Below are 15,939 nucleotides of genomic sequence, written 5' to 3' on the forward strand. Positions count from 1 at the left end.
GCTACACATATTAGATTGTACTACTTATTCAGGTCATTTTATTATATTTTATTCAAATTATATTGATAGTTTTTATGAAAAGAGAGGGCTAGGGCAAAGCACACTTCATTGTATTCTCTCTGTACTTTGTACTTTTAAATGCACATGACAATACACTTGAACTTATTATGGTCTGTTTCTGCCTGTTTAGGTTAGGAATAATTGCTTTAGAGTTTCCTAAATGACTCATTAAAGGAGCGCTCTAGATTTAGGGGGACTCGCCCGGAACGAGACCAACTCCACCGGAGCCAGAGACGCTTCTGCTTGAGGCTGCTGCATGTCATGGTGAGTGTTGATTGGCTGTTACTCCTCTAACATCTACCAACCAGATAGTGTTGTGGGCGGGACATGAAGTGAGACTCAGTGGTGAGTGTTGATTGGCTGTTACTCGTCTAAAATCTAGCCAACCAGATAGTGTTGTGGGCGGGACATGAAGTGAGACTCAGTGGTGAGGTAAACGGGAGCAGAGGGAGAGACTCAGAGCTGTAGCTGAGACAAAGTACAACACCTTTTATTTAATTAACTTTATAATAAAACACAGATACAGATAATCTGCAAACTGCCAAATATGGGACAGAGCCTTTCCAGTTGCTGCTCCACAACGGTGGAAGCTGCTGCCTTCACATATCAGATGTATTCCCTCCATTTCTGTTTTTATATCTGGGATAAAGACCCATTTGAACTCTCTAATCTCTCAATCTGTTCTCATCATGTCATCATTCTGGGTTTGGGAACTGCTGCTTGTTTTTGGAGTTGGGATCTTCGGTAGCACTTTATAATAACTACACACAATTTGTCATTTATTAAGCATTAGTTACCTATTAGTTAATGGTTTGTTCATCATTATTAATTTTTTGTTCATACATCATTCATCATCAGTAAAGCATTTGTTCACACAGTTATAAATGGTTTGTTCATAGTAAATAAGCCTATCTAAAACAATACGTGTGTAAGTACATTATTTATACGTAATAGATAATGAAACAACCATTTCTATATGAAATCATTTTCCCATTATCAACCAGTTGCAAACTATTACTAAATGCTTTGTTCATCATTTGTAAAGCATTGCTCCTATGTTAATTCTCATAAATAAAGCATTTGTATACACACTTATAAATGGTTTGTTCATAGTAAATAAGGCTCTCGAAAATTATGTTCATAAATAGAAGTTTGACACTAAATAATTACTGTGAAAACTATTTGTAAATTAAATAATTTTCCTTTATAAACTATTTACAAACTATTTGTAATTTCTTTATTTATCATTTGTAAAGCATAGTTCCTACATTCATTCTAATCAGTAAAGCGTTTGTAAATACAGTTAGTAAATGGTTGGTCCAGAGTAAGTAAGCCCATGTAAAACGTTTGCGTTAATCTTTTTAATAATTCATAAATGATGCATTAACCATTTGTAAATGAAGTCATTTTACCATTATTAACTAGCTACTCAGGAATGTATAAGGTTGGTTAAAACTAGGAAGTTAATGATTAACAGACTATCTAGAGACCTTCATTTCTTCATGCCTTAAATAAAATGTTATGATTTAAAAATAGGCCGAAACTAATAGTTGGGGTATTAATACATCTGTTACAAATACTTACCAATATTGTATCCATGAATTATTCAGGAGTAACTGCTGGTTAGTTAAGTATATTGTGTGAGCCCATCTAAAGTGAGCACTTTCTATGCTTTACAAAGCATTTATAAATGAGTTGCAAAAGCTAACAGAACCTGGACACACACATGTATTGTTCTATTTGGACATGCCTTCAGAAATATGCCTACGGAGCCCTTACCAACACATCAATTCATGATTAACTCATGAGTTACTACTGATTAGTTGACTACATGGCGTGAGCCCATCTAAAGTGAGGACTTGCTATGCTTTACAAAACATTTATACATAAGTTGCAAAGGCTAGCAGATACAAAGAGACACAATTAAAAAAAAAAATGAAATGGAAACTAACAACTAAAATAATAAAGTGCGCACATAACCGAAACCCTTTTCAGTTCTATGAGCTCAATTGTTCTTGGATGACAAGAGTTCAGAGATGTTCAGCGTTGGAGCCCATATGAGTTTGGTTTCTGTTTGTCCTACCACCATGAAGAAGGAATCCAGGGAAACCCGTCTAAGTTCAGAGTCTCGGTCCTGTAGCTCACCACCCAGCCAACTGAACTGGGAATCTCTAAACCCTGGAAGTCTCTGAGATCTGAAGATTCAATGTGATTCATCATCCCTCTGTGGACTGGACCTCCCCTGCGTAGCCTTTCTCAAATCTCCACCTCCTCCACCTGTAGATAAGGCCAAATCATTTCTCTCAATTAATATTCAGTAAGAAAATCAATTTCTTAGGCTACAATGAAAATAAAATGAGGTCATATTTCAGTTAATCCATATTGAAATATCTAAATCTCTATTCAGTTGTAAAACCGTTCTTAAATGTCTTCTCTTAGGTATCAAAAGAATATAAATCCCTTTTAGGTATCAAAAGTACATTTATAATTAATAGGCAACCTTTATACAAAAAATACATTTCTAATTCAAGTTTTATGGAACCTACCTTAATAACATTAACACTATCCTAAATAAAATTGTATGTAAAAATCTCTCAAATTGTATTAGTTTCCCATAACTTAAGCTACAGTGTTGAAATTTAGAGGCATTAAGACATGCATGCTTATTTATCCCTCCCTGTACCGGTAACAGTAGAAAGAATGCACTAAAAATTAGCCTCTTTGATTTACTTCACCATAAACTCCAGTTAAACAATTAAACTCACAATTTGTATTAACATTCATTCAACAAAATACCCACAGCTAGCAACATTACTTTTCATAACCAATAGATAGTCTCATTAGCCTTTTCACAGGCAATATGCAGTATTCCGCTAGCCTTTTGTGGCTAATTACCCTATTAGCATATGAATACAGCACCTTAGCTAACCCGTTAGCTTTGCACTATTAGCACCGATTAGCATGGATGCTAGTGAACTCAAGGCCTAGTGCTTAGGAATGAACGCCTTTAACTTCATGACGACAGTGGATTCAGGCACAGCTCTCTTTTGCTCTATTCACAACAAGGCATATCCAGTATTAGATAATATTTAGTATATAGAATTGATTTAATTCACTATATGTCGTTTTTTTCTCTTACTGAGGGAATAGCAGCCTCATACAACTTCCGATGCAGGCGCCTAAAGGGACGTGAGGGGACGTAAATCTAGCGATCTAACGTAGCCTGATTGGTCAGCTCACGGACCCAAGTTCACCCATTAATAACAATAATGACCCCTATATTATTTTATTTTATTGTTTTCCTTTTGTTTCCAAGTCATTAAAATGTGGTCAAAAGTAGTGGTAAGAGCTTTGAGAGAAAATAGTGGAAAATGATTTAGCTTTCACTTGGCTTTGATGGCCTTGTAAATAAGCCAATGGGTGAACTTGGGTCCGTGAGCTGACCAATCAGCTATCAACTAGGCTTTAGGCTAGGCTAGGCTAAATTTACGTCTGTTTGTCTGTTTCCTCACGTCCCTTTTGGCATCTTCATCGGAACGTAAGAGGCTGTCGTTATTCACTTGGTTAGAGAAAAAGGGCGACATTAAGTGAATTAAATCAATTTTAAATACTCAGTACTATCTAATACTGGCTATGCCTTGTTGTGAATAGAGCAAAAGAGAGCTGTGCCTGAATCCACTGTCGTCACGGAGTTAAAGGCAGTGAATTCCGTTAGGTGAGTCATTCCTAAGCACTAGGCCTTGAGTTCGCTAGCATCCATGCTAATCGGTGCTAATAGTGCAAAGCTAACGGGTTTGCTAAGGTGCTGTATTCATATGCTAATAGGGTAATTGGCCACAAAATACTGTATATTGCCTGTGAAAAGGCTAATGATTCCATCTATTGGTTATGGAAAGTAATGTTGCTTTTCAACACTATTGCTAGTGGTGGGTATTTTGTTCCATGAATATTAGTACAAATTGTGAGTTTAATTGTTTAACTGGAGTTTATGGTGAAGTAAATCAAAGAGGCTAATTTTTAGTGCATTCTTTCTACTGTTACCAGTACAGGGAGGGATAAATAAGCATGCATTTCTTAATGCCTCTAAATTACAACACTGTAGCTTAAAGCAGCCATATTATGCTCATTTTCAGGTTCATAATTGTATTTTAAGGTTGTACCAGAATAGGTTTACATGGTTTAATTTTCAAAAAACACCACATTTGTGTTGTACTGCAGTGCTCTCTCTCACTGCTGCAGATCCTCTTTTCAGCTGGTCTCTGTTTTAGCTACAGAGTGAGACCTCTTTTCTTCTTCTTCTTCTTCTGTACTATCTTTGATTACACTGCACATGCGCAGTAGCTCAGATGTAGATCATGTCAGCTAGCTAGCTCCATAGACAGTAAAAGAAAGGCTGTTTCTACAACTTCAGTCAGTTACAAGGCAGGATTAGCTGGGAGACTTCTAAATGAGGGCGCACATGGAAGTAGTTCTTTTGTAGATTATGGTGAACTTGTGTGTGTTGTAGCAGTGCTTTGCTACTGAGAACGAGGTAGCATGCTAGCATTAGCATGCTAGCGTTAGCATGCTAATGGCTACGAGCTAATGGTTGCGGTTAGCCTGCTCGTTTCGGCTTGTGACGTCACAAGCCATGCCGATTTTGAACAGCTCACCCAGAGACTGAAGGCAGGACACATTCAGAAACTGTATCTCACTCTAAACAGCATGGATGGATTTTTTTCAAAGTTTGTATGTGTGTGGAAGCACCAGAGACACAACATAACACCCCAAATCCCAGAAAAAGTGATTTTTTCATAATATGGGCACTTTAAGGTATGGGAAGATAATACAATTTGAGAGATTTTTACATGCAATTTATGCAATTATTTTAGGATAGTGTTAATGTTACTAAGGTAGGTTCCATAAAATTTGAATTAGAAATGCATTTTTTTGTATAAAGGTTGCCTATTAATTATAAATTAACTTTTGATACCTGAAAGGGAATTATATAATTTTGATACCTAAGAGAAGACATAACAGAACGGTTTTACAACTGAATAGAGATTTAGATATTTCAATATGGATTAACTGAAATATTACCTCATTTTATTTTCATTGTAGCCTAAGCAATTGATTTTATTACTGAATAGTAATTGAGAGAAATTAATTGGCCTTATCTACAGGTGGAGGAGGTGAAGATTTGAGAAACACTTCGCAGGGGAGGTCCGGTCCAGAGAGGGATATTGGATCACATCGACTCTTTAGATCCCAGAGACTTCCAGGGTTTAGAGATTCCCAGTTCAGTTGGCTGGGTGGCGAGCTACAGGATTGAGACTCTGAACTTAGACGGGATGCCATGGATTCCTTGTCATCTTCATTCCTCTTGTCATCAAAGAACAATTGAGCTCATAGAACTGAAAAGGGTTTATGTCCATCCATCTTCGTCCGCTTATCCGGTATCGGGTCGCGGGGGTAGCAGCTCCAGCAGGGGACCCCAAACTTCCCTTTCCCGAGCCACATTAACCAGCCCCGACTGGGGATCCCGAGGCTTTCCCATGCCAGGTTGGAGATATAATCCCTCCACCTAGTCCTGGGTCTTCCCCGAGGCCTCCTCCCAGCTGGACATGCCTGGAACACCTCCCTAGGGAGGCGCCCAGGGGACATTCTTACCAGATGCCCGAACCACCTCAACTGGCTCCTTTCGATGCGAAGGAGCAGCGACTCTACTCCGAGCTCCTCACGGATGACTGAGCTTCTCACCCTATCTCTAAGGGAGACGGCAGCCACCCTCCTGAGGAAACCCATTTCGGCCGCTTGTACCCTGGATCTTGTTCTTTCGGTCATGACCCAGCCTTCATGACCATAGGTGAGGGTAGGAACGAAAACTGACCGGTAGATTGAGAGCTTTGCTTTCTGGCTCAGCGCTCTTTTCGTCACAACGGTGCGATAAATTGAATGTAATACCGCACCGATTCTCCGACCAATCTCCCGCTCCATTGTCCCCTCACTCGCGAACAAGACCCCAAGGTACTTGAACTCCTTCACTTGGGGTAAGGACTCATTCCCTACCTGGAGAAGGCACTCCATCAGTTTTCTGCTGAGAACCATGGCCTCCAATTTAGAGGTGCTGATCCTCATCCCAGCCGCTTCACACTCGGCTGCGAACCGATCCAGTGAGTGCTGAAGGTCACAGGCCAATGATGCCATCAGGACCACATCATCCGCAAAAAGCAGTGATGAGATCCCCAGTTCACCAAACTGCAACCCCTCTCCACCCCGACTACGCCTCGATAGCCTGTCCATAAATACTACCAACAGGATTGGTGACAAAGCGCAGCCCTGGCGGCGGCAAACCGTCACCTGAAACGAGTCCGACTTACTGCCGAGAACCCGGACACAGCTCGTACAGAGATTGGATGGCCCTGAGAAGACCCCCTCACCCCATACTCCTGCAGCACCCACAGTATCTCCCGGGGGACCCGGTCATATGCCTTCTCCAGATCCACAAAGCACATGTAGACTGGTTGGGCATACTCCCAGGCTCCCTCCAGGATCCTAGCGAGAGTAAAGATCTGGTCCGTTGTTCCACAACCAGGACGGAATCCGCATTGTTCCTCTTCAACCTGAGGTTCGACTATCGACCGAACCCTCCTTTCCAGCACCTTGGAGTAGACTTTACCGGGGAGGCTGAGAAGTGTGATACCCCTGTAATTGGCACACACCCTCTGGTCCCCCTTTTTGAAAAGGGGAACCACCACCCCGGTCTGCCACTCCTTAGGCACCGTCCCTGACTTCCACGCAATGTTGAAGAGGCGTGTCAACCAAGACAACCCCTCCACACCCAGAGCCTTGAGCATTTCTGGACGGATCTCATCAATCCCTGGGGCTTTGCCACTGTGGAGTTGTTTAATTACCTCAGCAACTTCCACCAGGGAAATTGACGACAATCCCCCATCATCCTCCAGCTCTGCCTCTACCATAGAGGGCGTATTAGTCGGATTTAGGAGTTCCTCAAAGTGCTCCTTCCACCACCCTATTACCTCCTCAGTTGAGGTCAACAGCGTCCCATCCTTACTGTACACAGCTTGGATGGTTCCCCGCTTCCCCCTCCTGAGGTGGCGAACGGTTTTCCAGAAGCACCTTGGTGCCGACCGAAAGTCCTTCTCCATGTCTTCTCCGAACTTTTCCCACACCCGCTGCTTTGCCTCTTTCACGGCAGAGGCTGCAGCCCTTCAGGCCCTTCGGTACCTTGCAACTGCCTCCGGAGTCCTCTGGGATAACATATCCCGGAAAGACTCCTTCTTCAGTCGGACGGCTTCCCTGACCACCGGTGTCCACCACGGTGTTTGTGGGTTACCGCCCCTTGAGGCACGTAAGACCCTAAGACCACAGCTCCCCGCCGCAGCTTCAGCAATAGAAACTTTGAACATTGTCCACTCGGGTTCAATGCCCCCAGCCTCCACAGGGATGCACGAAAAGCTCCGCCGGTGGTGTGAGTTGAAAGTCTGTCGGACAGGGGCCTCCTCCAGACGTTCCCAATTTACCCGCACTACCCGTTTGGGCTTACTAGGTCTGTCCAGAGTCTTCCCCCACCCTCTGACCCAACTCACCACCAGATGGTCATCAGTTGACAGCTCTGCCCCTCTCTTCACCCGAGTGTCCAAAACATACGGCCTCAGATCAGATGAAACGATTATAAAATCGATCATTGACCTTTGGCCTAGGGTGCTCTGGTACCAAGTACACTTGGGGCATCCCTATGTTTGAACATGGTGTTCGTTATAGACAATCCATGACTAGCACAGAAGTCCAACAACAAACAACCACTCTGGTTTAGATCAGGGAGGCCGTTCCTCCCAATCACGCCTCTCCATGTGTCTCCATCATTGCCCATGTGCGTGTTGAAGTCCCCCAGCAGAACTATGGAGTCCCCCACTGGAGCCCCATACAGGACTCCATTCAAGGTCTCCAAGAAGGCCGAATACTCCGAGCTCTTGTTTGGTGCATACGCACAAACAACAGTCAGAGTTTTCCCCCCCACAACCCGCAGGCGTAGGGAGGCGACCCTCTCGTCCACCGGGGTAAACGCCAACGTAGCGGCGCTCAGCCGGGGGCTTGGGAGTATTTTGCAATATTTATTAACTGTCAAACTTGTATTTATAAACATAATTTTTGAGAGCCTTATTTACTATGAACAAACCATTTATGAGTGTGTATACAAATGCTTTATTTATGAGAATTAACATAGGAGCAATGCTTTACAAATGATGAACAAAGCATTTAGTAATAGTTTGCAACTGGTTTATAATGGGAAAATTATTTCATTTATAAATGGTTGTTTAATTATCTTTTAAGTATAAATCATATACTTACAAATGTATTTTTTTAGATAGGCTTATTTACTATGAACAAACCATTTATAACTGTGTGAACAAATGCTTTACTGATGATGAATTATGTATGAAAAATAAATAAATTAAACATTAACTAATAGGTAACTAATGCTTAATAAATGATGAATTGTGTGTAGTTATTATGAAGTGCTACCAACATTTATGTCAATGTGCCAGAGTTAGCCAGAAGGCTATTTTTATCTGCAGTCCCTAGACAGATAATAAAAGTCACCCTAAAAGAAATTAAAATTACATATTAACATAACAATGTAACAATTACAATGCATTTAGTGAAAAGTACTGTTTAGCTTAAATGTACAATAGAAACATAGCAGACCAACAATAAGACAAACATCAGACAAAGACATGAACACATGCACACACACACACACACACACACACAAGGCAAGAAGCCAGCAGGGGGCAGAAGAGCTGGTCTAGAAGTTAATAGTAATGTTGACAGTTCTGATTATCAATGAGCCATTTCTTTAACTGGATCTTGAATGCACTATATGTGTTTAGATTTCTGATGGTTATGGTGGTGAGGTTCCACTCAGTAGCTTCTGTGGCTGCCGTTAAGTTTGCTGATATGGCTGAGAGTTACCGGTGGTTCAGGATCAGATCATGGGGATCAGACCTCCGGTGCTGGGTCTAATGATGTAATGTTAGCTGCTGCCGCTCCAACTAGCTAGCAGCTAGCCACCAGCCTGCTGTGACCAGGTTGTGACCCGAGTCCCTGGTGCTGCCTGACTCTGGTCCGTCTGCAGTGCTGACTCTAGCTAAGTTGAGAATCAGACCAATCTGCCGCGCTGCAGATAGTCATATGCTGTGATGCACTGATGCCAGGCAGGCTTGCTAGTTGTTTTTAGTCTGAGTCTGTGAGATAACCAAACTTCCTTTATATATAACGCCAACACGTTCTCACACTCATCTCGTAAAATATGGATGCTTGGTCAGGTGCCTTTGTCGTTCTTATTGACGCTAAAAGTCTCCTTTAGCGCTTTAAGTAAACGCGCTTGGTCGGGACTATTGCCGTCCCTTTTGACACAGTTATGTTAAGGAAAAGGTCGTGGGTGGGCATACGGTTCCGTTACAGGCGGGAAGAACAGGACGGTTGGGTTTACGAAAGGGTCGTGGGTGGGCGTATGGTTCCGTTACACGCCCACCCACCGTGCGGTAAAAGTTCCTCATTTACACTTCATACTCCTTCTCTGCGTCGCTGTGGCCAGATCTTATACTCAGACAGAGTTCATGTCCTCCTGAGTCTCAGGCAGATGCTAACTGTCGGCCTCTGGACTCAATATGAGTTTCTGTTTAAATGTACATTCATCATTATAATAAGTTTTCTGAAATGTTGTGTTTAAAATGCAAATGAGGTGTTATCTGATGCTAATCTTTGGTGAAGTTTTACAGACACAAATAGACAAAGTGGAGTCAAATAAATGTGTTCTGTCCACCAATCTGATCTGGAAGATGAAGAGACTGAAAGATGATGATTTTGTTTCCTTTTAAGAGGTACTTTAAAAAATGACATTGTGCACCAAACTCCATTATAATAAATCATCACTTTTAAGTGACAGTATTTTAGTGCTCTGTGTTCAGCTGAAACACGGTACAGACTTTACTGGAGCAACATTTCACACACACACACACACACACACACACACACACACACACACACACACACACACACACACACACACACACACGCACACACAGACATACAAGTACCTCAACAAAACTCTCCCAAAGTCCAGCTTTATTAGCCCCCACTAATAGTTTTCATTTGTAGTTATTAAATAATGACAGAGACTTCAGTAAGTAGTTTCATTTTATCTTTATTTACACTATCATGGACAGTGTCAGAGAGGAGTTTACAGGACCTATTATGCCTATTATAATCAGTGTTTGGAATAATGCCGTTTAAAAGAACGGCGTTAGGTAACAATGTTATTTTTTCAGTAACGGGGTAATCTAATGAATTACTTTTCCCGTCGTTACAACGCCGTTAACGTTACTGGACATTAAATGCGGTGCGTTACTATGCATTGATTGAATAAACAGTGTAATCCGAACACACCCCTGGCTCACAGCTAGTGAGGAGGTGGGTTAATAACGAGGTAAGCGATTATGATGACACACACACACACACAACTACTTGGAACAAGTAGTGAGTAACTATAACTAATTACTTTTTTAAAGTAACGTTCCCAACACTGATTATAATATACTGTTGGATGGTGATGTAAAACGTGGCCAGAGCTTCAGATAACGATGTAAACCTAGTTCAAAGAAAATCCCTGTGAGCTAAAATGTTCAGATTTCCCACTGTCCTGAACCCACCGGTTTCAAACGACCATAGAGAGCTGAAGTCACGCCCTTCTACTTCCGGTCCATGGGACCTATCTTTCGAAAAAATATGAACGGGAGTCAATGAAGAGATAATTATTTTTTGGTCCGCTTCAAATTGTGCCATGCATTTCACAAATGATGTGTGTAAATTTAAAAGATAATTTTACATGTGAAGAGATAAACGATTTGACTTAAAGGTCCCATATGGTGAAAATGGGTTTTTATGGGATTCTGTGTTTCATATAGGCTCGGGGGTTTAAATTAAAAGCTGTGAAAATGTGAAATCGCTCACTGCCGCCATTTCTCCACCCCCCACAAAACTAGACCGCCTTCCAGCTAAACGGGCCAGTTAGAATTTGATGTATTTGCTACGTAGAAACCGGGTAACCAATGGGTGTTGTGTTCCAAAATCGACCTAGCCCCGCCCCCTTTCCCAACGTTCGCTTCGTGCCGCTGAGAAGAATCCAAGAAGAACCGGGAGTCATGTCGGGAGTTAAGTCGTCCCTGAAAACTGGCCATGAGAAATGCATCATTTCAGGGTGCAGAGTATCAAATACATCACTGCACTGCCTTCCAAAAGACAAAGATGTCGCTGACAAGTGGATGGATTTTATTTTTGGAGACTTGCCTAAACCTGTGCCAAGTCAGGCTTTTCGGCTATGTACTGCACATTTTTCACAGCAGTTCGTACTGAATCAGGGGCTTTATGATGCTGGAGTCGTATCAAAATTACTGTTGATGAAAGGATCCATTCCAACTATTCGGCACCCTCTCCCAAGCATTGAAACGGTGAGTAAAAACTATTTCATAACGTAGCTAGATTACTAGCTAGCTAACTGAGTTGATCATGTTTCGTTTTTCCTAATGGTTGGTTAGCTGGCTGTGTCACCGCTAGCTAACATAGTGTGTGTGTGTGTGTGTGTGTGTGTGTGTGTGTGTGTGTGTGCGTGCACATTATAACGTTAGCTGTTGTCTAACTACTGAACTAGCTAACTGACGTTAGCTACAAAGCAAACAATAGTGATGTCGCCTACTATTTTAGTTTGTTTGTAATATTGTTAATCTCTGGCCAAGAGGAAACTATAGATACTCTGTGATTGATTGTGTGAGTGCATCACATCGTCTTTTAGCAAAATGTTTTTTTTTCTTGTGTTCTGTTGCTGCTGGTCTCTGATAGTTACCACACTTTTTGTTGTATGCCTACAATGAAAAATTAAATGTGTTATGACTAGCAATATTATCACGCTGTCTCCTTTTCATTTCCTAATATATGTGATGATGTATTCTTAGGGAGCCATTAGACCTGTTTCCCAGGCCAGTACCTCCCGGAGTATTGGCTGCCAGACTGACCCCCTTCCAAAAAGATCTGTTGGAACCCAACTATCCAAGGACACTCTTAAGACTCACATCAGAAGCAGAGGTTAGTGAAATTGAATTTTTGTAAATGGTAGTTTACCTGCAAAGTTGTGTTTTGTTTACATTTTTGTTTATAAGCTGATAAGTCAAAAGTAATCATTTGAATGATTACTGGTAATAGGTATTCCCAAATGTTATATCTATGAACCATATATTCCTATTGCAGTTGAAAGAGGGGATCAAAGAGAAAACAAATATGGGAACCTTATCAGTGAGATATAGTACATAATGTGGGCAGATATTTAACATTGATCTTAGAGACTGTATACAGATATCTTGTCCTATGCACTACATGATGGTTTGTTATTACTGCTATTTCAAATGAGCCACAGTCTACATTGTTTGACAAAGGCATAATTTCCAAATAGCTTCTCAGACAAGTGTGGTCTGCGAGAATGTGTGGTCTCCCCCACTTCTCACCTCAACACCCTTGAAGCCCCTTCCACCCAAAAAGAGGCCGCGACTGGAACTAGAGGAGGATGACGATGAATGGGAGGCCTCCATTGAGGCTACTGACCCTAATGACTCCACTTTCATTCGAAGTGTATCAATGACAACAGAGTCATCGACTGTATCGTAAGTTCTCAAGAAAGCTCCAATAGCTATTTATCTTTGATGTGTCTCAATTCTGATGTGAATAATATTTCTTATGTTTTTCTGTTGTGCTTCTTTTTTTCCCTTGCACAGACAAGCCTCACTACCATATGATGTACCTAAATATATTGTATATGAAAACTGCCTCCTCGAGTTGTTTGAGTCATGTCCAGTGTGCAGCTCCATGTGTGATGTCCGGAAAACTATACGTGGGACTTTCCTTGCTGTTGATCAGACGTGCCACCGCTGTGAGTTCAACAGACAGTGGAAGAGTCAACCGTTCATTGGAAGTACACCTGCAGGGAACATTCATCTCTCTGCAGCTGTATATTTTACAGGGACATCTTTCATCCAAATGAAAAAGGTATTTAGGTGCTCATTTGTACAAAATGTTTTTTTGTTATATGCATATCAACTTGCAATTTACATTTTTTTTCATTATTTTTTAAAAAGGTTTTCAATGCATTTGGTGTGAGGAGCATGCGATACCAAGCTTTCCGGAAACATGCCAAAACCTATCTAGAACCTGCCATTGTTTGGAAATGGAAAAGGGCCCAGCAGGTTGAGCTTCAAAGTTTAAGCCAGCAGAGCAAGGTTATCATTGGAGGAGATATGCGGGCAGATTCTCCAGGTCAGTAGCAGAAACACCATCATTTTGAGTTGAAAACTAATTTCTGGTAACACTTTCACTGTATCACCCTGTAGGGTGGGACCGGAGCGCAACTATGTAATGCTACAGCGGAAATAGTTGCACCGATTTCTTTTTAAACTGCCTTAATAACGCTTTACTTTATTACATGTACTGTGCTACATTGTTTTACTGCGATTTATGTGCACCGTTGTCTTACAGGCCATTGTGCCAAATTTGGAAGCTATACTGTGATGAATCTTGAAACCAGCACAGTCATCGATATCCAACTTGTGCAGGTGTGTATATTACCAAAGATATTTCAACCACCACTACTTAGTAGTGCAAATGCAATTGCAAAGCATCCCCAACATAGTAATCTGACATGACCTTTTATGACAGCACATTGGACTTTTGCTCCAGCTATTTCTTATTGTGTCCTCTTCCCTCAATCTACCCTGTTTTCTATCAACAGAGCAATGAGGTTGGAGGGAGTTACTACATGGAGAAGGAAGGTCTGAAGCGAAGCCTTGCTCTTCTGGAGGCAAGTGGTGTCACATTGGACTGCATAGTCACAGACCGCCACCTCCAGATTCAAAAATACCTGAGAGAAAAGGGCATCACACAGTACTATGACGTCTGGCATATTGATAAGGGTATGACATATTAATCTATTATTCTTTTGACGCACTGTTCTGTCTGAATTTGTAATTTACAGTTAGCTCTGACATGGAATTTCAATATTACTCAGTAGTTTTTACTATATTGTTTAATCCAAGGGATGTCTAAGAACATTGACAAACTTGCCAAGGAGAAGGATTGTGAGGTGGTAAAAACAAGCAACAGAGTATTAGGAACCATCTCTACTGGACTGCATCATTATCCAAGACAGGCCCAGAGAAGGTGGCAAAGTGGACATCTGTCATCCATCACATCCACAACATTCACACACACGAAGACCCCCTTTTTCCAAAGTGTGAGCACAGTGATGTCATAGATAAGAGGAGGTGGTTGAAGCCAGGTATACATTTATTCTTATTTTATTCCTTTGAAAAATATGAATGATGGTAATATAAAACCATTACATTTGGCATCTAAAGGCATTTTCTAAACAGTTTTAAAATAATTTCGTAGGATCAAAGGCTTCCTACAGACTGGAGAAGGTCCTTACAAACAAGAGGTTCATCGAGGGTGTGGAGAAACTAAGCCCTCACCACCAAACATCCTCTCTTGAGGCCTTCCACAGCGTTGTCATCCGCTTTGCACCAAAGAGTGTGGTTTACCCATTCATTGGGATGCTTTGCAGGTAATGCACATTATGCAAGTGATTATGCACAGCCAGCCATCATTATGACAGAAATACCCCTGTTACTGTAGTTTTGCTGGCCTACTTTCTGACCAGATTATTAAAATACAAAAAGTTTTGATCTGGGCCATTTCCTCAGGTAGCTTAGCACAGTGTGTAGACTTCTATTTCTTTGTACAATGTATTTAAGTAATAAAATACACAACATTGTTGTTGTTGCAGACTCTATCTCTCAGCATTCCACTTCAATGAGAATGCCAACCGGCCACAGTCAACAAGTGCTCTGGGAGGTCCTGCCTTTAAACTGGCCTTCCCTAAAGCGAAGAAAGGGGGATACAGCCTCAAACGAAGGAAAATTGAGCCGACATTCTGTAAGTAAATTATCACAACATGCAACATTAATTCAATTTTATTTTATTTATAATGTCAAATCATAAAAGTTTTCTCAGGGTACTTCATGTAGAGCAGGACTAATAAACAGAGACCCATTGCTATTGAACATTACATGTTAATGAATAAATAAAAAATAATTCATTCATTCCACAGGCTATGTAAATGAACTCATCGCCCTCACATTTGAGAGTGTTGTCCCTGACCCAGCACCTTTTACTGAAGAGCTGCAGAAGATCACCATTCCAGAGGATCTTTGTGCTGAGTTCTCGGTGCCATCCATGGAAGAGGCCATTGCAGGATTTGTGTCACGCTTCAATCCAGCACAGGTCGAAAACCAGTGTAGGTACTGTCTGCATACTCTGTCCTTATTCGAAGGACGACGCATGAAGGGATAACAACCCTGACCCTTCGACCAAGAAACCCCCAGCACCAGCTGACAAAACTTCTGTAGGCCAAATACCTGTAACGACTAAAACAGAAGAAATAGAAACGACATACTTAAACAGGTTACATGTTTTGAGTTATGCATATACTTCTAACTGACATTTTGTTTAAACTTTTGCTGTCTTCAGTGAGGGGAGCCAGTCAGAGCTCAGGTGGACCGACAACCTCAACAACGGTAGTGCAAGAAGGAGCAACGGCAGAGGTACAGACTCCTTATTAACAGAAGAGCCGGTCCCAATAAATACATGTTTACATTGATCCAATTACAGGATAAAAATAATAGCAATGGGCATTGCTATTAAATTCAAGTAAATCTTTCTGTGTAAACATTTTGTTTTTAGTGAGGTGAGCCAGTCTGAGCTCAGCTGGACCGA

General features: G+C 41.4%; 1 protein-coding gene across 3 annotated transcripts; it reads left to right on the forward strand.

Moving 5' to 3' along the window:
• Positions 1 to 11,184: 11,184 nt before the first annotated feature.
• Positions 11,185 to 15,939, forward strand: LOC116055133. 3 transcript variants are annotated; one of them, XR_004106219.2, is made up of 10 exons: positions 11,185 to 11,573; positions 12,075 to 12,204; positions 12,569 to 12,776; positions 12,888 to 13,158; positions 13,248 to 13,425; positions 13,645 to 13,721; positions 13,898 to 14,039; positions 15,275 to 15,568; positions 15,694 to 15,767; positions 15,907 to 15,939. XR_004106219.2 is itself a non-coding variant. In XM_031306933.2 (10 exons), the coding sequence occupies exons 1-10, from the start codon at positions 11,268 to 11,270 to the stop codon at positions 15,907 to 15,909; spliced, it is 1,575 nt and encodes a 524-aa protein (XP_031162793.2). In that variant the 5' UTR covers positions 11,185 to 11,267; the 3' UTR covers positions 15,910 to 15,939. The 3 variants fall into 3 exon arrangements, 2 of the variants coding, with proteins under 2 accessions (XP_031162793.2, XP_035852387.1); XM_031306933.2 differs by having other exon boundaries at positions 15,275 to 15,460; XM_035996494.1 differs by having other exon boundaries at positions 15,275 to 15,384; positions 15,703 to 15,767.

This window comes from Sander lucioperca, chromosome 21 (assembly GCF_008315115.2).
Source record: "Sander lucioperca isolate FBNREF2018 chromosome 21, SLUC_FBN_1.2, whole genome shotgun sequence".
Taxonomy (NCBI): Eukaryota; Metazoa; Chordata; class Actinopteri; order Perciformes; family Percidae; genus Sander; species Sander lucioperca.